The sequence below is a fragment of the Oncorhynchus gorbuscha genome, linkage group LG12 (genome assembly GCF_021184085.1).
Source record: "Oncorhynchus gorbuscha isolate QuinsamMale2020 ecotype Even-year linkage group LG12, OgorEven_v1.0, whole genome shotgun sequence".
Lineage (NCBI taxonomy): Eukaryota > Metazoa > Chordata > Actinopteri > Salmoniformes > Salmonidae > Oncorhynchus > Oncorhynchus gorbuscha.
Genome location: NC_060184.1, coordinates 15,398,756 through 15,421,294, shown reverse-complemented (window position 1 = coordinate 15,421,294; position 22,539 = coordinate 15,398,756). Strand labels below are relative to the sequence as shown.

The 22,539-nt window shown below is 43.4% G+C and overlaps 1 protein-coding gene and 1 long non-coding RNA gene across 2 annotated transcripts; one reads left to right on the top strand and one right to left on the bottom strand.

Moving 5' to 3' along the window:
- Positions 1–1,513: 1,513 nt before the first annotated feature.
- On the bottom strand, positions 1,514–15,151 carry LOC123990588 (solute carrier family 35 member F6-like). The gene is given in 7 exon segments (XM_046291211.1): positions 1,514–2,370; positions 2,666–2,776; positions 7,990–8,205; positions 11,861–11,906; positions 11,908–12,033; positions 12,240–12,312; positions 14,950–15,151. Coding segments are annotated over 7 exon segments (1,128 nt in total). The 5' UTR covers positions 15,027–15,151; the 3' UTR covers positions 1,514–1,891.
- Positions 15,152–15,234: 83 nt separating this feature from the next.
- Positions 15,235–21,867, top strand: LOC123990589. The gene is made up of 3 exons (XR_006830676.1): positions 15,235–15,315; positions 19,247–19,386; positions 19,625–21,867. It is a non-coding gene; the product is annotated as an uncharacterized LOC123990589 (long non-coding RNA).
- The last annotated feature ends 672 nt before the right edge of the window (positions 21,868–22,539 follow it).

The following is a 22,539-nucleotide window of genomic DNA, read 5'->3' as shown; positions in this document are numbered from 1 at the left end:
TCAATTCTCGGGCAGACTCTTTTCTCTGTATACATCATGTCGTCATTCTTGCTGCTGGTGATTCTCCGATACACCGCTACGCAGAGAACACCCTTCTGTATACATCTGGCCCTTCTTTGGCACTGCTAACAAACCCCCAAATGAGCTTCGACGCCATACAACACTCCTTCAGTGGACTGCAACTGCATTTAAAATGCTATTTAAACTAACTGCATGCTCTTTAACCGATTGCTGCCTGCACTCTCCCGTTCGACTAGCATCACTACTGTGGACGGTTCTGACTTAGAATATGTGGACAACTACAAATACCTAGGTGTCTGGCTAGATTGTAAACTCTCCTTCCAGACTCACATTAAGCATCTCCAATCCAAAATTAAATCTAGAATCGGCTTCCTATTTTGCAACAATGCCTCCTTCACTCATGCTGCCAAACACACCCTCGTAAAACTGACTATCCTACAGATCCTTGACTTCAGCGATGTCATTTACAAAATAGCCTCCAACACTCAACTCAACAAATTGGATGCAGTCTATTACAGTGCCATCCGTTTTGTCACCAAAGCTCCATATACTACCAACCACTGCGACCTGTATGCTCTCATTGGCTGGCCCTCACTACATATTTGTCGCCAAACCCACTGGCACCAGGTCATCTATAAGTCTTCGCTAGGTAAAGCCCTGCCTTCTCTCAGCTCACTGGTCACCATAACACCCACCCACAGCACGTGCTCCAGCAGGTATATCTCACTGGTCATCCCCAAAGCCAGCACTTCCTTTGGCCACCTTTCCTTCCAGTTCTCTGCTGCCAATGACTGGAACTAATTGGAAAATCACTTAAGCTGTAGACTTGGATCTCCCGCTAACTTTTAGCACCAGCTGTCAGAGCAGCTCACAGATCACTGCACCTGTACATAGCCCATCTGTAAATAGCACACCAAAGTACCTCATCCCCATATTATTCCTTACCCTCATGCTCTTTTGCACCCCAGTATCTCTACATGCACATCGATCACTCCAGTGTTAATGCTAAATTGTAATTATTTCACCTATGGTCTATTTAATGCCTTCTCGCCCTACTCTTCTACATTTGCACACAATGTAAATAGATTTTTCCATTGTGTTATTGACTGTACGTTTGTTTATGTGTAACTATGTGTTGTTTTTGTCACACTGGTTGCTTTATCTTGGCCAGGTCGCAGTTGTAAATGAGAACTTGTTCGCAACTGGCCTACATGGTTAAATAAAGGTGAAATAAATAAATGTTGGCTCAATTGTAGTCTCTGCTAAAGGGGGACCATTGACATTTGTACTGACCTTTCTGACTTCCCCTGGTATGAAATCATGGACTTGTATTAACTTAGGTCTCTATTCAACCCGCATCGCGGAAGTTCAGGTTTATATTTTTAAATCAACGTTCTAGCTTATTTTATGACTTGTTAAACAAAATCATTTATCAGAGTAATTGTATTAGTATAAAATATAATTTCCCACCAAAAATAGAAAACAATATAGCTCAGTATTTGTATGATTTATTTTAGTTGTTTTTGCTCATCTTTATAAAGTGTGCAAACAATTCCAGTTGTGATTGTATCTATCAATGACCACAGTATGGCACTCTATCAAAACGGTGTTAACGTTTTGGTGCTTTATAAAATGCCTGCCACCATTAACACACATATTTAACTGATGCTGCAACAAGCCATAAAGAAGGCTATTCCAAGATTCTATAAACATGTCACCTGAAATTTACTACCAGGAGTGAACACTGTTTTAAAGACTGGGACTTGTACAGTAATCTGAGAAATGTGGTGTCTTCATGTCACACACCCCCGGTGTGGTCAGGAGTATGGCGAGGTTGTCATATCGATGTCAGATCAAATCATCATGTCAGTTAAGTCTCCTCCTGCACCCTTCCCTCATCCAGCAGTCTTGCCCTCTCTGCCGGGTTGCGCTCCTCTTCCTCCACCATGTTGGCGCAGCATGGAATCTTGGCCAGCAGGGGGCGATGAAGTCCATTATAAAGCGCTGCACCCACCAACAACACAATGAAACCCAGAACCTGTAAACCATGGAACTGCTCCCAGCCCAGAGCCAGACTGACCACCCAGATCACCACGGTGCGCAGACTGTCCAGCACCATGCGCGTGGTGGCGCTGATTTCCTTGGTGACGGAGATGCCGGCGAAGTTGAAGAAGGCGATGGACACTGTGTTGCCGAGCAACGCCAGGATGATCATGGGGTTGTGGCCGATCTGGCAGAAGGCGTCCAGCGCGTCCTCGAGAACGTGTCGGGGGTTGTTGCTAAAGCTCCCCACCGGGATGTAGAAAAAGGGGATAAGGAGCAGCGAGAGGATGAAGAAGCCAAAGAACCCTAGAGAGATGGAGGAGAAGGAGGAGGCTGGATGAATTACTAACGAGCTACAAACATTCCGTCTTTGATACAGCGCTAAAGGTGACAGACATGGATTATTTTCACAGAAACAAAAGAGAAATGTCAAACAGGTTACTAAGTACTAGTTACACATGTAAAAATCTGGTTGCTACGCTTGCATATCTTCACTGTAAGCTTCACTCTCAAAGCTGTACAAACACCACTGCTACATTCTGTAGCTAGAGTTCTACATTAACCCAATGCATACACCCAGAAACCTATACGTTCACTGTACCTTCAGTGCCCACGGCCCGTAAAGGATGAACGTCATGCTTGTAGACAAACTTCTCCTCCAGAACCATCTGGACAGCCGCAATGACCTGGGCCATTATGATCAGAAGATCACCTGGGGGTCAGAAGAGATGGCCTTTACATGGTAGTTCCTCATTGGATATTTGTTTTGGCAAGATGTTGCTGCTGAGGGAAAACAAGTCTCTGGAGAAGTAAAAATGTAAATGGTAAAAAGTAAATATTGACTCCAACTCAAATCATGGGCCTTGTTTGAATTGAACACCATTCAAATGTATCCTTCCTTCCAACTTTCCTTTGGATCATCACTGATCAGACAACACTTATTTATTTTTTAGGTTGTAGATCAGCTTTAATATTACAGATGCAGTTGGAGTCAGAAGTTTACAAACACCTTAGCCAAATACATTTAAACTCATACACCACATACACTGAATTAGTATTTGGTAGCATTGCCTTTAAATTGTTTGACTTGGGTCAAACGTTTCGGGTAGCCTTCCACAAGCTTCTCACAATAAGTTAGGTGAATTTTGGCCCATTCCTCCTGACAGAGCTGGTGTAACTGAGTCAGGTCTCCTTGCTCGCACACACTTTTTCAGTTCTGCCCACACATTTTCTATAGGATTGAGGTCAGGGCTTTGGGATGGCCACTCCAATACCTTGACTTAGTTGTCCTTAAGCCATTTTGCCACAACTTTGGAAGTATGCTTGGGGTCACTGTCCATTTGGAAGACCCATTTGCGACCAAGCTTTAACTTCCTGGCTGATGTCTTGATCTGTTGCTTCAATATATCCACATAATTTTCCTTCCTCATGTAGCCATCTATTTTGTGAAGTGCACCAGTCCCTCCTGCAGCAAAGCACCCCCACAACCTGATGCTGCCACCCCCGTGCTTCTGGGATGGTGTACTTGCAAGCCTCCCCCTTTTTCCTCCAAACATAACGATGGTCATTATGGCCAAACAATTCTATTTTAGTTTCATCAGACCAGAGTACATTTCTCCAAAAAGTACGATCTTTGTCCCCATGTGCAGTTACAAACCGTAGTCTGGCTTTTGGCAGTTTTGTAGCAGTGGCTTCTTCCTTGCTGAGCGGCCTTTCAGGTTATATGTCGATATAGGACTCGTTTTACTGTGGATAAAGATACAGAAGTATCTGTTTCCTCCAGCATCTTCACAAGGTCCTTTGCTGTTGTCCTGAGATTGATTTGCACTTTTCGCACCAAAGTACGTTCATCTCTAGGAGATAGAGATCTCCTTCCTGAGCGGTATGACGGCTGCGTGGTCCCATGGTGTTTATACTTGCATACTATTGTTTGGACAGATGTGGTACCGTCAGGCGTTTGGAAATTGCTGCCAAGGATGAACCAGACTTGAGGAGGTCTACAATTGTTTTTCTGAGTTCTTGGCTGATTTCTTTTGATTTTCCCTTGATGTCAAGCAAAGATGCACCGAGTTTGAAGGTAGGCCTTGAAATAAATCAACAGGTACACCTCCAAGTGACTCAAATTATGTCAATTAGCCTATCAGAACCTTCTAAAGCCTTGACATCATTTGCTGGAATTTTCCAAGCTGTTTAAAGGCTCAGTCAACTCAATGTATGTAAACTTCTGACCCACTAGAATTGTGATAGTGAATTATAAGTCTGTAAACATTTGTTGGAAAAATTACTTGTTTCATGCACAAATTAGATGTCCTAACCAACTCGCCAAAACTATAGTTTGTTAACAAAATTGTGGAGTGGTTGAAAACGAGTTTTAATGACTCCAACCTAAGTGCATGTAAACTTCTGAATTCAACTGTAGATTGTTCTTTTTATCAATGTAATTGTCTGCATAATTTCCAATTCATACACACAAACTCAGCAACAAAATAAACATCCTCACTGTCAACTGCATTTATTTTCAGCAAACTTAACATGTGTAAATATTTGTATGAACATAAGATTCAACAACTGAGACATGAACTGAACGAGTTCCACAGACATGTGACTAACAGCATTTGAATAATGTGTCCCTGAACAAAGGGGGGGGTCAAAATCAAAAGTAACAGTCAATGCAGCTGGAGGCCACACCAGATACTAAGTACTGCAATGAATCTCCTCCTCATTGACTGCACCAGATTTGCCAGTTCTTGCTGTGAGATGTTACCCCACTCTTCCACCAAGTTCCCAAACATTTCTGGGGGGGGGGGGTGGCCCTGGCCCTCACCCTCCGATCAAACAGGTCCCGGGCGTGCTCAATGCGATTGAGATCCGGGCTCTTCGCTGGCCATGAAAGAACACTGACATTCCTGTCTTGCAGGAAATCACACACACAGAACAAGCAGTATGGCTGGTGGCATTGTCATACTGGAGGGTCATGACAGGATGAGTCTGCAGGAAGGGTACCACATGAGGGAGGAGGATGTCTTCCCTGTAACGCACAGCGTTGAGATTGCCTGAAATGACAACAGCTCAGTCCGATGATGCTGTGACACACCGCCCCAGACCATGGCGGACCCTCCCCCTCCAAATCGTTCCCACTCCAGAGTACAGGCCTCGGTGTAATGCTCATTCCTTCGTCGATAAACGCGAATCCGACCATAAACCCTGGTGAGACAAAACCGGACTCCTCAGTGAAGAGCACTTTTTGCCAGTCCAGCGACAGTTGGTTTGTACCCGTAGGCGACGTTGTTGCCGGTGGCATCTGCCTTACAACAGGCCTACAAGCTCTCAGTCCAGCCTCTCTCAGCCTATTGCGGACAGTCTGAGCACTGATGGAGGGATTGTGCGTTCCTGGTGTAACTCGGGCAGTTGTTGCCATCCTGTACCTGTCCCGCAGGTGTGATGTTCGGCTGTACCGATCCTGTGCAGGTGTTGTTACATGTGGTCTGCCACTGCGAGGACAATCAGCTGTCCGTGCTGTCTCAGGCATCTCACAGTACAGACATGGCCATTTATTGCCCTGGCCACATCTGCAGTCCCCATGTCTCCTTGTAGCATGCCTATGGCACATTCACGCAGATGATTAGGGACCCTGGGCATCTTTCTTTTTGTGTTTTTCCAGAGTCAGTAGAAAGGCCTCTTTAGTGTCCTAAGTTTTCATAACCGTGACCCTTAATTGCCTACCGTCTGAAAGCTGTTAGTGTCTTAATGACCATTCCACAGGTGCATGTTCATTAATTGTTTATGTTTCATTGAACAAGCATGGAAAACAGTGTTTAAACCCTTTACAATTAAGATCTGTGATGTTATTTGGATTTTTACAAATGATCTTTTCAAGACAGGGTCCTGAAAAGGAGATTATTTTTTTGCTGAGTTCACATGAAATGAGTTGCAAAATGAATAGGAAATATAGTCAAGACCTTGACAAGGTTATAAATAATGATTTTTAATTGAAGGAATAAATTGTGTCCTTCAAACTCCGCTTTCGTCAAAGAATCCTCAATTTGCAGCAATTCCAGCCCTGCAGACCTTTGGCATTCTAGTTGTCAGTTTGTTAGGGTGAAATATCTTCAGAATACCTCATGATTCCTGAAGCACCTCCCACAAGTTGGATTGGCTTGATGGGCACTTCTTACGTACCATACGGTCAAGCTGCTCCCACAACAGCTCAATAGGGTTGAGATCCGGTGACTGTGCTGGCCACTCCATTACAGACAGAATTCCAGCTGTCTGCTTCTTCCCTAAATAGTTCTTGCATAGTTCGGAGCTGTGCTTTGGGTCATTGTCTTGTTGTAGGATGAAATTGGCTTCAATTACGCGCTGTCCACCGGGTATGGCACGACTTTGCAAAATGGAGTGATCGCCTTCCTTCTTCAAGATCCCTTTTACCCTGTACAAATCTCCCACTTTACCACCACAAAAGCAGCCCCAGATCATCACTTCTCCACCACCATGCTTGACAGATGGCATCAAGCACTCCTATAGCATATTTTCATTTTTTCTGTATGTCATGAATGTTGTTCTTTGTGATCCGAACGCATCAAACTTACATTTCTGTCCATAACACTTTTTTCCAATCTTCCTCTGTCCAGTATCTGTGTTCTTTTGCCCATCTTAATATTTTATTTTTATTGGCCAGTCTGAGAAAGTCTGAGGCTTTTTCCTTTGTACCTCTGCCTAGAAGGCCAGCATCTCTGAGTCGCCTCTTCACTGTTGACGTTGAAACTGATGTTTTGCAGGGACTAATTAATGAAGCTGCCAGTTGAGGACTTGTGAGGTGTCTTTTTCTCAAACTAGACACTAATGTACTTGTTCTCTTGCTCAGTTGTGCACCTGGGCCTCCCATGCCTCTAACTATTCTGGTTAGCGCCAGTTTGTGCTGTTCTGTGAAGGGAGAAGTACACAGCGTTGTACGAGATCTTCAGGTTTCTTGGCAATTTCTCTCATGGAATATACCTTATTTTCCCAGAACAAGAAAAGACCGATGAGTTTCAGAAGAAAGTCCTTTGTTTCTGGCCAATTTGAGCATGTAATCGAACACAAATGCTGATGCTCCAGATACTCAACTAATCTAAAGAAGCCAGTTTTATTGCTTATTTAAAATCAGAACGGTTTTCTGCTGTGCTAACATAATTGCAAAGGGTTTTCTAGTGATCAATTAGCCTTTTAAAAAGGATAAACTTGGATTAGCTAACACAACGTGCATTGGAACACAGTGGTGGTTGATGCTTGATAAGAGACCTCTGTACGCCTACTTAGATATTCCATTAAACATCAGTTTCCACCTACAATAGTCATTTACAACATTAACAATGTCTACACTGTATTTCTGATCAATTTAATTTTAAATGGACAAAAAAAGTGCTTTTCTTTCAAAAACAAGAACATTTCTAAGCGACCTCAAACTTTTGAACGGTAGTACGTGTGAGATATATACACACACTCCCTTGAATGGTGTTCAATTCCCCCTTTACTCTTTTCCCATAACCCTACCACCCCTCCCCTAATTGGAGCAAACTAATGGACAACAATACTTAAGCTTACACTGACAGCTTTGGAAAGCTTGCGTTCACATATACAATCATGAGTTAGTTCTGTGAATAACTCAAGTGTGAAAGAAGGGAAAGATTATTTTCGATCAGGACCCTACCTTTGCCACTAAGTGGCTACTCATTATACTCTTAACAATGTGTCCTAACCCAGGCATACCCTCTTAACAATGTGTCCTAACCCAGGCATACCCTCTTAACAATGTGTCCTAACCCAGGCATACCCTCTTAACAATGTGTCCTAACCCAGGCATACCCTCTTAACAATGTGTCCTAACCCAGGCATACCTTTGACACAGGAAGTATTCCCTTCCAACCACCATTCTTTCTCTCTTACCAGTGATGACCTCGCTGAGTTTGTGTGAGTCATCCTTGTTTCCGCTTATGAAGTCGGCCAGGCCCACCATCACCAGGCCCAGAATAGTGACAAAGATGCCCGTCCACTGACTGGCCACCAGGCGGCGCCCCAGGAAGGCCACCGACAGCAGGCCCGTGAAGATGATCACCGCCCCACGCAGCATCTGGAAGCTGGAGGCACTCGTCATGTTCAGGGCTGGGGAGAAAGGATAGAGTCAGAGGGTAACAGACAGACCTTGGTTCAAATAGGATTTGTTTTATTTCTTGTTCTAGGCTGTATCACAACCGGACGTGATTGGCCCAGCGTCGTCTGGGTTTGGCCGGTGTAGACTGTCATTGTAAATAAGAATTTGTTCTAAACGGACTTGCCTAGTTAAATAAAAAGGTTAAAATATATATACACACACACACACACACACACACACACACACACACACACACACACACACACACACACACACACACACACACACACACACACACACACACACACACACACACACACACACACACACACACACACACACACACACACACACACACACACACACACTACTACTCTGGATGGTTCTGACTTAGAATACGTGGACAACTACAAATACCAAGGTGTCTGGCTAGACTGAACTCTCCTTCCAGACTCACATTAAGCATCTCCAATCCAAAATTGAATCGGCTTCCTATTTCGCAACAAAGCATCCTTCATCGTGCTGCCAAACATACCCTTGTAAAACTGATCATCCTACCGTACCTCGACGTACCTTGTCATTTACAAAATAGCCTCCAACACTCTACTCAACAAATTGGATGCAGTCTATCACAGTGCCATCCATTTTGTCACCAAAGCCTCATATACTACCCACCACTGCGACCTGTGCGTTCTCGTTGGCTGGCCCTTGCTTCATACTCGTCGCCAAACCCACTGGCTCCAGGTAATCTTCAAGTCTCTGCTAGGTAAAAGCCCCGCCACATCTCAGCTCACTGGTCACCATAGCAGCACCTACCCATAGCAAGCGCTCCAGCAGGTATATCTCACTGGTCATCCCCAAAGCCAATTCTTCCTTTGGCTGCCTTTCCTTCCAGTTCTCTGCTGCCAATGACTGGAACGAACCGCAAAAAAACACTGAGGCTGGAGACTCATATCTCCCTCACTAGCTTTAAGCACCAGCTGTCAGAGCAGCTCCCAGATAACTGCACCTGTACATAGCCCATCTGTAAATAGCCCATCCAATTACCTTATCCCATAGTGTATTTATCTTGCTCCTTTGCACCCCAGTATCTCTACTTGCACATTCATCTTCTGCGCATCTACCATTCCAGTGTTTAATTGCTATATCGTAATTACTTCGCCACCATGGCCTATTTATTGCCTTACCTCCCTTATCCTACCTCATTTGCACACACTGTATATAGACCTTTCTACTGTATTAGTGACTGTATGTTTGTTTATTCCATGTGTAACACTGTTGTTGTATGTGTCAAACTGCTATGCTTTATCTTGGCCAGGTCGCAGTTGCAAATGAGAACTTGTTCTCAACTAGCCTACCTGGTTAAATAAAGGTGAAACTAACCTACCTGGTTAAATAAAGGTGAAATTAAAATAAATAAATACAAATATATATATATATAACAATAGCCTGCCTGGAGTGGCAGATGGGTGGGGGTTGCACTTTTGGAGCTATTCAATTGTCTCAACCAGAGGTCGACCGATTATGATTTTTCAACGCCAATACCGATTATTGGAGGACCAAAAAAGTCGATACCGATTAATCTGACTATTTTTATTGATTTATTTGTAATAATGACAATTACAACAATAGTGAATGAACACTCATTTTAACTTAATATAATACATCAATAAAATCAATTTAGCCTCAAACAAATAATGAAACATTTTCAATTTGGTTTAAATAATGCAAAAACAAAGTGTTGGAGAAGAAAATAAAAGTGCAATATGTGCCATATAAGAAAGTTAACATTTAAGTTCCTTGCTCAGAACATATGAAAAGCTGGTGGTTCCTTTTAACATGAGTCTTCAATATTCCCAGGTAAGAAGTTTTAGGTTGTAGTTATTATAAGAATTATAGGACTATTTCTCTCTATACCATTTGTATTTCATTAACCTTTGACTATTGGATGTTCTTATAGGCACTTTAGTATTGCCAGTATAACAGTATAGCGTCAGTCCCTCTCCTCGCTACTACCTGGGCTCGAACCAGGAGGAACACATCGACAACAGCCACCCTCGAAGCAGCGTTACCCATGCAGAGCAAGGGGAACAACCACTCCAAGTCTCAGAGCGAGCGACGTTTGAAGCGCTATTAGCGCGCACCCCGCTAACTAGCTAGCCATTTCACATCGGTTACACCAGCCTAATCTCGGGAGTTGATAAGCTTGACATCATAAACAGCGTAATGCTTGAAGCATTGCGAAGAGCTGCTTGCAAAATGCACAAAAGTGCTGTTTGAATGAATACGTACGAGCCTGCTGGTGCCTACCATCGCTCAGTCAAACTGCTCTATCAAATCATAGACTTAATTAAACCATAATAACACACAGAAATACGAGTCTTAGGTCATTAATATGGTCGAATCCAGAAACCATCATCTCGAAAACAAGACGTTTATTCTTTCAGTGAAATACGGAAGCGTTCCGTATTTTATCTAACGGGTGGCATCCATAAGTCTGAATATTCCTGTTACATTGGACAACCTTCAATGTTATGTCATAATTACGTAAAATTCTGGCAAATTAGGCAGCCCAAACTGTTGCATATACACTGACTCTGCGTGCAATGAACTCAAGAGAAGTGACACAATTTCACCTGGTTAATATTGCCTGCTAACCTGGATTTCTTGTTTTTGGCATTGATGTTTATGGTTAGGTACACATTGGAGCAACGACAGTCCTTTTTCACGAATATGCACTGCATCGATTATATGCAACGCAGGACACGTTAGATAAACTCGTAATATCTTCAACCATGTGTAGTTAACTTATAAAAAACAATCAACTACACAAGTTAAGTTTAATGCTAGCTAGCAACTTACCTTGGTTTACTGCATTCGCGTAACAGGCAGGCTCCTCGTGAGGCAGGTGGTTAGAGCATTGGACTAGTTAACTATAAGGTTAATAGATTGAATCCCAGAGCTGACAAGGTAAAAATCTGTCGTTCTGCCCCTGAACAAGGCAGTTAACCCACCGTTCCTAGGCCATCATTGAAAATAAGAATGTGTTCTTAACTGACTTGCCTAGTTAAATAAAGATGAAATAAAAGGTGTAAAAAATAAATGTAATTAAAAAAATAATATTATACATTTGATTTATCGGCCAAATTGGTGTTCAAAAATACCGATTTACGATTGTTATGAAAACTTGAAATCAGCCCCAATTAATCAGCCATTCCAAGTAATCGGTTGACCTCTAGTCTCAACTGGCAATTTATTTCTGGCAAAAGAAAGCAAATACTAATTGATCCCAGGTCCACAGACAGTCAGCACAAACTTTCACTATGATGACTCAAAAATCGTGACTTCTCGGTTATTGTGTCCAGTTCCTTAAAACAAATGGGAGACACTTCACAAGAACTTAAAGGGGAATACAGTTTAAAATTGTGCCTCTGACCATAATATTTTATAGATCATTTAGACTTTCTTGCAGTTTTTTAAGAATATTTTTTAAGAATCAAACTCAGAAGCCCTTTTTGGTGTGAATTGTCAAATTATGAAAATATTATGTAAAGTGAGAGGGAATTAAATGGTGGCCTAAGCAGCGAGCGACACATTCCCAGAAAACTCTGGAGCCCGCTGCAACACAAAATGAAGATAAATATCTAGGATGTTCAGATCACGTACCAACATACATGATGGAGGTAGCGGTCATGTCACAGAGGGCAGGGGGGGAGGAAGAGGAGGGGGTTGAAGCTCTGGCCCGTGTTCATCTTGGGCTCTGGTCTTCGTCTGTCGTGACAAAGCAGCATGTGGAAGACGACCAGACAACTGAGCTCCCCCAGGAACATCCCTACGGCCTAGAGAGAGAGACAGAGCGATGTGTGTGTGTGGGGGGGGGGGGGGGGGGCAGTGAGCCAGAGACACACAGTTGAGACAGAAGAGTCAATGACAGCATTTAGGAACCTTCCTATCAACACGGTTGATAAACATCAAGTAATTCATTTAGGTCTAGCTTATATAGTTATATTCTGTGTTTTTTTTATGAGGGGAAGGGAGACTGTACCTGTACAAATGGGTGGGAGAATGTGTGTTCAGGGGAGTCTTTGCAACCCTTTGCGGAGAACATGTCAGCCCATCTGGGGGGAGAACAGGAGAAAGTTTATTAAGTTTGCTCAAGAATGTCACACTAACAGTCAGAAACCAATCTGTTCATGAGACCAATCTGTCTCCTTTCAAATACTTGCGCTTGATTGAGCTTGCTTTGCGCAATGGAACCAACAATATAGTCCCAAAAGTTCAAACCACACCCACCTGGCACTCCAGGCAGACTCAATCAAATGCTCAAAGTATGATACGGTGACATAGGGGTTAATGAGTGACTTAGTCGTCTGTGCCTAGCTACCTGAACACCCACTGACTTTTATAGTCCAATAGGCCTGATCAGCAGAGGCATGACCAGCATGTGAGTTCTCCTTGATGATTGAATATAGACTAAGGGCTGTGGTCACAGCGCCTCAAAGTGATGATGTGGCCCTTTCCTCACAGTAGCAGTCTGAGCTCCATAACACCACTGTACCCAGATGAGTATCTGTTTGATTGACTGAATTTAGCTGTTGATCTGAAAAAGTTTTACATTTACACATTGTCAAGTCCAATAACATATACAGTTGGTTAAATCAACTCAAAAGGCTACTGGCATCTACGTTTTTAATCAACAAGAGGAACTGTTCTCAGCTCAAGATAACATTCTCCTCAGAGAAGCACAGACAGTGAAGTGTGGTTTCTGGTGACCGCTCTGGAAGAAGCCCAAAGAAAGCAGATGAAATGTGATCTCTCTATTTGCTACATTGTCTCATTGCATGGAGCAAGAGCAACCATGTATTTTATAAAGTATTCCAGTACAGGTGTGACTTGAGACATACTGATGGGACTTGCCAGACTAGACCACGTTGATATAGTGCGATTTCCACATGACATAAAAGAGCACACAGTAGCACAACTACGACCTATAGGCCCAGCCTATATCACATTTTGCATGACAGCAAAAGAGAAGTTGAGATGCCAAGCCGTAGTTTCGAGAAGTCTGCTTCTTTTGTGGCAACTAAGCAAATGTGATTTGCAGAGACAGCAGTGTCCTCGCTCTTCATGTCATCAAAATACATGTATTAATCAACAGTGACGCAAGAGCACGTGAAAGGTTTCCCTCCCTGTGTCTGGCACTTGTCTAATGTCTAGAAATGTCACAATTTCAAATGTAGTCATACGTTGCATTTAGGCTACACCAAAGCTAAGCTGGTAAGCAAACATACAGCTTCTAATTCTCAACCAGGCATAGTTTACAGACAGATTGGCTCGTTGCTGACCAAAGCAATTTAAAACAGGCATTTAGGCCTACAACAATGGCATCATGGAAATCTAGCTTTTTCCCAAAAGTACAATAAAATGTCAAATAGCCTCGACCTAATTTAGCCTACTGTAAAATATACAAAGAGATTGAGCCACAATAATTCAGTTCACAAGGATTCAACAGTGCAATAAACACTGTGGCCCAAATCTTGATGCCTAGGACAGTGGTCACCAACCTTTTGAGTCAAGATAACTTTGAGTCAAAATGCAAGCAGAGATCTACTGCTCGGATGTATTTTTATTTTTAACATGACTTAAATGTAAGACTATGCTACATTATCCAATTAAAAACAGTTCTGTAACAATGAGGTTTGTGCAGTAGGCTATAGGCCCAATACAATATCACTGCATATTGGCTAAGCTTGAATTTCCCTGCCAATGTTCTTCTCAGACCATTTTGAAATTATATTTAAAAATTGTAGGTGTGAGATAACATTGATAATACATCATTTTTAGTATTACTTTTGAGACACAGCTGAGTGAGCACAATAATTGTATTTTTACTGGACTGATGGCCTGCATCTGATGGTCAGTATGAGAGGAGACTGCCTCTCACCTGACTTACAGTGCCTCCTCTCTCTCCCGCCATAGGCTGAGAAAAGGGGACACAGTCTTCCAGCTGTTGGTGTAACTTCAATCGCACTGCATTACTTTGCCTCCTGCGCCAATTCAAGTTGTTACTCCTATAACCAGAGAAAGTTATAATATTCCTCGATATTAACAAATACACAAGCCACAAATAATAACAACGCAAGCTTATCAAAACACTGCTAGACTCTTTCATTACAACTGCAGTGCTGGTAACGCGCATTTTATGACTAGTAAAACTGTTAAGAGAAAAAAGTGACAGTACTGATCGAAAACTTAAACATGAACTTAGTTATATAAACAGCAGCTCTTTGTTGTATTCGTCGAGTTTGTCACTAGTCATGGTTTTAAAAAAAGGTTTCAAATCTCACATTATCAACTTTGCTGTACGTTTGAGTATTCTTTTTACAGTCTATCGCTCGAGGAAACTGCAGACTCAATGATCTAAACTATCGGATTGGCCAGCAGTAGAACTATAGGTCCACCTCATTTGCTATCTGGGACTACCGGTAGGCAAAGTTCTATCTTCAGACACAAAATGGTTCACAATTGGAACACTTTGCCTTTCCGGCGCTAGGACTACTGAATCAAGCGCACCTACCGCGAAACGAATAACACAATTAGGGACCCAAGGCTTTATCGTTGTTTTTTTACATAAATGTTTGTTGAGCGAATAGGAATGGCTTTGCGATCAACCAGATGCTCAACACTGGCCTATGCCATTGGCTACATCGTAGACCGTGAAATCAATTGACAACGTGAATGAAGCGTTCACTTACTTTGCCGATAGCGTGTTGATAGAGCCGGTTGTGAGCATAAGACCCGCAAGAAAGAGTTGATACTTTGTCCAAGCCATGTTGGACGTGCCGGGATAGAAAATACGACTACTAGATACTTTGTTTCAAACGCAGCGACTTGTATTCACGCTCTCTGCCGACAAGAATGAAATCACATGACTTCGAGTGTATCAGCTGACCGAGTGCGCACAAGCAGTTAAATGATCGTTTCCTGTTGTGGCTTTGTCAAAGTCCGACGGGTTGCTTCTTCTTGTCATTCAGTCCGAAGGACTGTCGTTTTTGTTCCCGAAAAATGACCTTTTAGACACATACGATTATAATGTATCAGGGAACAGTTCGTATTTATGGGTGAGATATATATATATATATATCTTAGCTGGTATGCCTCCTGGCATGGTTGGTAGACTTAAGAAAAGCAAGCAATAACTCAATCTACGGAATAAGATTCACATTCCTTTAAATATTTCACCCAGATTTTTAGCAGGGATGCAGAGAAGCATATTTAGTTTCTTAAAAACCACGAGTCAGTAGGATACAGACAGTTTAAGAGGTACAGTGGGGCAAAAAAGTATTTAGTCAGCCACCAATTGTGCAAGTTCTCCCACTTAAAAAGATGAGAGGCCTGTAATTTTCATTATAGGGACACTTCAGCTATGACAGATAAAATGAGAAACAAAATCCAGAAAATCACATTGTAGGATTTTTGATTAATTTATTTGCAAAATATGGTGGAAAATAAGTATTTGGTCAATAACAAAAGTTTATCTCAATACTTTGTTATATACCCTTTGTTGGCAATGACAGATGTCAAATGTTTTCTGTAAGTCTTCACAAGGTTTTCACACACTGTTGCTGTTTTTTTGGCCCATTCCTCCATCCATCTCCTCTAGAGCAGTGATGTTTTGGGGCTGTTGCTGGGCAACACAGACTTTCAACTCCCTCCAAAGATTTTCTATGGGGTTGAGATCTGCAGACTGGCTAGGCCACTCCAGGACCTTGAAATGCTTCTTACGAAGCCACTCCTTCGTTGCCCAGTCGGTGTGTTTGGGATTATGGTCATGCTGAAAGACCCAGCCACGTTTCATCTTCAATGCCCTTGCTGATGGAAGGAGGTTTTCACTCAAAATCTCACGATACATGGCCCCATTCATTCTTTCCTTTACACGGATCAGTCGTTCTGGTCCCTTTGCAGAAAAACAGCCCCAAAGCATGTTTCCACCCTCATGCTTCACAGTAGGTATTGTGGTCTTTGGATGCAACTCAGCATTCTTTGTCCTCCAAACACGACGTGTTGAGTTTTTACCAAAAAGTTATATTTTGGTTTCATCTGACCATATGACGTTCTCCCAATCTTCTTCTGTTTCATCCAAATGCTCTCTAGCAAACTTCAGACGGGCCTGGACATGTACTGGCTTAAGCAGGGGGACACGTATGGCACTGCAGGATTTGAGTCCCTGGCGGCGTTACTGATGGTAGGCTTTGTTACTTTGGTCGCAGCTCTCTGCAGGTTATTCACTAGGTCCCCCCGTGTGGTTCTGGAATTTTTGCTCACCGTTCTTATGATCAGTTTGACCCCACGGGGTGAGATCTTGCGTGGAGCCCCAAATCGAGGGAGATTATCAGTGGTCTTGTATGTCTTCCATTTCCCAATAATTGCTCCCACAGTTGATTTCTTCACTTCTGTCCTTCACTCGTTACCTGTATTAATGGCACCTGTTTGAACTTGTTATCAGTATAAAATACACCTGTCCACAACCTCAAACAGTCACACTCCAAACTCCACTTGGCCAAGACCCAGCTGTCAAAGGACACCAGAAACAGACTTGCACCAGGTGGGAAGACTGAATCTGCCAGGTAAGCAGCTGGGTTACCTATGGCAGATTCAGTCTTCCCAGCCTGGTGCAAGTCTACAATTTTGTTTCTGGTGTCCTTTGACAGCTCTTTGGTCTTGGCCATAGTGGAGTTTGGAGTGTGACTGTTTGAGGTTGTGGACAGGTGTATTTTATACTGATAACAAGTTCAAACAGGTGCCATTAATACAGGTAATGAGTGAAGGACAGAGGAGCCTCTTAAAGAAGAAGTTACAGGTCTGTGAGATCCAGAAATCTTGCTTGTTTGTAGGTGACCAAATACTTATTTTCCACCATAATTTGCAAATAAATTCATTAAAAATCCTACAATGTGATTTTCTGGATTTTTTTCTAATTTCGTCTGTCATAGTTTAAGTGTACCTATGATGAAAATTACAGGCCTCATCTTTTTAAGTGGGAGAACTTGCACAATTGGTGGCTGACTAAATACTTTTTTTGCCCCACGGTATGCAAAACAATTGACATATTTCACTGCTCTATTTCACTAGGATGAGTTGCACAGAAAAAGCCATATCTCAGACTGGCCAATAAAAATAAAAGATTAAGATGGGCAAAAGAACACAGACACTGGACAGAGGAACTCTACCTAGAAGGCCAGCATTCCGGAGTCGCCTCTTCATTGTTGACATTAAGGCTGGTGTTTTGCGGGTACTATTTAATTAAGCTTCCAATTGAGGACTTGTGAGGCATCTGTTTCTCAAACAAGACACTCTAAGGTACTTGTCGTCTTGCTCAGTTGTGCACCTGGGCCTCCCACTCTTTCTATTCTGGTTTGTGGTTAGGGCAAGTTTGCGCTGTCCTGTGAAGGGAGAAGTACACAGCGCTGTACAAGATCTTCAGTTTGTTGGCAATTTCTTGCATGGAGTAGCCTTACTTTCTCAGAACAAGAATAGACTGATGAGTTTCAGAAGAAATGTCTTTGTTTCTGGCCATTTTGAGCCTGTAATCGAACCTACAAATGCTTATGCTCCAGATATTCAACTAGTCTAAAGAAGGCTCCTTTTATTGCTTCTTTAATCAGGACAACAGTTTTCAGCTGTGCTAACATAATTGCAAAAGGATTTTCTAAGGATCAATTAACCTTTTAAAATTATAAACTTGGATTAGCTAACACAACATGCGTTTGAACACATGATGGTTGCTGATGGTTGCTGATAATGGACATCTGTACGCCTACGTAGATATTCCATAAAAAAATCATCTGTTTCCAGCTACACTATTAATTTACAACATTAACAATGTCTACACTGTATTTCTGATCAATTTGATTTTAAACGGACCAAAAATGTGCTTTTCTTTCAAAAACAAGGACATTTCAAAGTGACCACAAACTTTTAAACGGTAGTGTGTATTTTCATTAATATGTCATTAGAATATCATATATGTCATACAAATTTAGAATATCTCCACTACACAAAAATGCCAGCGTTTCTGCATCTCACCGGTAGGAATGGGCCAGCTACATTTCCTTGTTGTAAGCAAACCACAATATGCAGAATTCATAGCGATTTCAGGATGTTGAGGACCGCTCTGTGGAGGTGTATCCAATTGATATGAGAAATAGCTAAATGTCTGTGTTCATAGCCAGCACTTTCAGCCAGAGGATTTCGAAACTGAACAAAGTTTTAACTCATGGGTTGCCATGTTGTCGAACGTTGAAAAATTATGCTATTCCATCGATTTTCCCTTTCACTTTAAAGAGGAAGGCATCTGATCAGCTAACATCAGCGCAGCAGAAAATAAGCTAACATTACCTAGCTAGCTAACTAGCAAACTAAATTTGTTTATCTAAACTAAAATCTAGCTATATAGCTTTCATAATACGTTGGATAGACATTCCAAAACATATCAATGTAAGCCAGCTGCTATCTGGCACTGTGATTTGTAACTTTGCAAGTTAGCATACTACTGCAGAAGCTAATGTACTTACGTTATGTGTTCTATTAGAGTCCGATCCCATCAAATTTGCAGAGGCATCAACATCAAGCTCAGCACCAGGAACCTTCTAAAATCTTACTAAACTCTACTAAATCTTTCCATGACTCCATGATGAGCAAATACATATATTGGAGCTAGGCATAAACATGCTCCATGTCTTGTTGTCATAGTTGGTGTGTTTACAAGTAGGCTACAACTTCTACTGTAGTTTTCTCTGTATTATGGAGGCTTAATTGATTGTTCATGCAAGGCATGAATTCTCAATGAGAGAAAATTAGCTATTAGCAAGGAGGGGATGGTGTGGGTGACTGACTGGTGATGGTTGGGGGTGGTATTCTGTCTAAAGATTAGTATGAATGATCTATTGACATGAAGGGGGGGGGTTGGATATTGTACCTTGTTTGAGTTTGTATTAATGGGGACAAAGTAGTAAAATGGTGTCTAATCACTGACTACTGTGTGTCCTACAGACTACTCCTGCTGTTGCTGAAGACCTTGATGCCAACTTTAGTAGTACAGAGCCTGTAGATTCAGTGAATGAAAGCCTTCAGCCTGGAATAAGCTCAAGCTCAACATCATCTGACTTTGAAACAAGCCAGGATAGCCAAAGGTATTTATGAAATCACAATACCCTCTTGAGAAAACAAAATCACTAATACCCTAAACTGTCTACAAGTCAAGCCCCCCTCAAACTCTTCACATCTTTGCTAACAGCCCATCTTAATGCCACAACATTGACTCTGAGTGTAACAAAATAAATACCAGTACTGTACCCTTTTTTGTTTACAGATGAACATGTTTTACTGTATGGTTACACATCCTCATGATCAGTCTTCATGTATTTCCAGGAGACTTGCAGTACATACAAATCTTCTACAAGAGTTCGATGCAGTGGGTGGTGAAGAATATAGCACCAAAGCCTGCTAAACCAGCTGCCATTACCCAACACAAGAACACATTCTGGAACCTGCCTGGAACATTCAACCAACACAACATCCATATTCAGTTGTAGAATAATATAGAATGCCTAGTATTGTTACACCCTGATCGGTTTCACCTGTCTTTGTGCTTGTCTCCACCCCACTCCAGGTGTCGGTCATCTTACCATTATCCCCTGTGTATTTATACCTGTGTTCTCTGTTTGTCTGTTGCCAATTCGTCTTGTCTTGTCAGGTCTTACCAGTGTTCTTTCCCACCTTCCTGTTTCTCTAGTTCTGTTTCCAGGTTTTCCCCAGTTCTGACCATTCTGCCTGCCCTGACCCCGAGTCTGCCTGCCGTCCTGTACCTGCCTGACTCTGACCTGATCACGAACATCTGCCTGCCCTTGACCTGCCCTTTGCCTGCCCTGTGTTTCTACTAAATCATCTGAGAACTGTACTATCCTCCTCCCGTGTCTGCATCTGGGTCATATCCTGAGTCGTGATAGTACGAACTGACCATGACTGACCCAGCACATTCGGACCAGTTCTGCAACGCCGTCTCCTTCCAGCGAGCCACCATTGGAAGACACAAGGAGTTACTATGACGTCTTGTGGAGGATTCCAGACCTTGACGGAACGCTAAGACCGTGCCTTCAACACATTACTGGAGCAATTCCGTGGATTGTATGTGAGGCAGCCCGCCACTACAGTAACCCCCCAGACTGTGAATTACCCCGCTACCAGCAGCGTTTCTCTCTATTCAACCCTGGCTTCCCAAGAATCCCTCTTACCTTTTACAGAGCACTATGCTAGAGATCCCAGATCCTGCCGGGCGTTTTTCTCCCAGTATTCTCTCATCTTTGAGCTGCAGCCCTCTTAATTTCCCTCGGATTGCTCGAGGCCTGGGCTTGCCTGGGCTACGGCGGTGTGGGAGCAACAATCCACCGTTTGTCTCAGATTGAAGGAGTTTGTGGCGTTCACGGGTTGTATTCCCATCGCCGATGGACGGCTATGGGAATTGTAGGAGGGAGAGGGAGTCTGTTCCCTGTCGCCGACACTCGTCCTCGATTTCCACCTCGCCTCAGAGGAATCCCGGAAATCCCCGAAGTCCAAATTTCTGAATGGATCCGATGTCGGCCGAAGTCTCTTCCGGAGCCCATCCAACTGGGCAGGGCTAGATTGTCTCCTGCTGAGCGCTTACGCAGACATAACATCCACTTTTTAAAATCTACCTGTCCATTAAAGAACCAGGCTCATCAAGAAGGTACTAGTATGTGTACGCTGGTGAGCCGTACGGGGAGTTTCCCATCTTCCATTGCTCATACCCCTCTCCATGCTACCCTGTTGTGGGATGACTGGTCCAAATCTCTCTGGGTGCTCATAGACTCTAGGGCCGATGAGAGCTTTATAGACGCTACCCTGGTGTAAGAGCTGGGAATCCCCACACAACCCCTCTCCATTCCCATGGACATCAGAGCGTTGGATGGGCGCTCTATTGGCAGAGTCACCCACACCACGTGTCCCGTTAACCTGAGCGCTTCGGTGAGTTTATGCAGTTCCTGCCCATCGAATCCCCTCATGCACACATCGGCACAATCCCCTGATCGACTGGGCTACTGGTTTATATCCTGGGTTGGAGCATGTTTTGCCATGGGAATTGCCTGAAGTTGGCATTGCCTTAAGTTTGCGCTGCCTGCCCTGGGACGTCTTCCTAAGTGCTTGGGAAAAGCCCTGGATCTCTCTGCCATTCCAGCGGAGTACCAGGACCTCCGGGAGGTTTTCAGCAAGAGCCGTGCCACCACGCTTCCTCTGCATCGGCCCTATGACTGGGCCACGACCTTCTCCCGGGCACTACACTGCCTTGGGGTGGCTTTATTTCCCTGTCAGGTCTGGAGACCAAGGCGATGGTGACGTGTATTGAGGACTCCCTGGCTGCAGTGGGGTATCCCATGCTTCTGCCTCCCCGCCGGTACAGGGTTCTTCTTTTTGGAGAAGAAGGACAAAACCCTGCGTCTATGTGTCGGCTACCAGGGCCTGAATGACATCACGGTTAAAAAACGTTACCCGCTTCCACTCATCGCATCGTCATTCGAGCCTCTCCAGGGGGCTACCATCTTCTCCAAGTTGGACCTCCGGAATGCCTACCATCTGGTACGGGTCCGGGAAGGGGATGAGTAAGTCGCTCTGGATAAGAGCGTCTGCTAAATGACTTAAATGTAAATGTAAATGTAAGACCGCATTTAACATGGCTAGCGGGCACTACAAATACCTGGTGATGCTGTTCGGACTGACCAACGCTCCTGCTGTGTTCCAGGCCCTGGTAAACATGTTGTCTGGGACATGTTGAACTTGTTCGTATTCGTCTACCTTGATGGCATCCTTGTGTTTTCCCACTCGGCTCAAGGACATGTCCTCCATGTCAGACAAGTCCTCCAGTGTTTTCTGGAGACCCAGCTGTACATCAAAGCGGAAAAAAAGTGAATTCCATCACCCCACCATCTCCTTCCTGTGGTACATCATGGCTGCAGGCAACATCCAGATGGATCCTGAAAAGGTGAGAGTGTTGGTGGATTGGCCACAACCCACCTCCAGAGTGCAGCTGCAAAGCTTCCTGGGGTTCGCCAATATCTACCGCCGGTTAATCTGGGGCTACAGCACCCGGGATTCCCCCCTGTCAGCACTCACCTCTCCCAAGGTCCCATTTACGTGGGCTCCAGCTGCAGACCAGACATTCTAGGACAAACACTAATTCGCAAACCGCCCCCAATAATAATCCATCCAGATCCATCCTGGAAGTTCATGGTGGCGGTCGACGCCTCGGATGTCGGAGTGGGGGCTGTCCT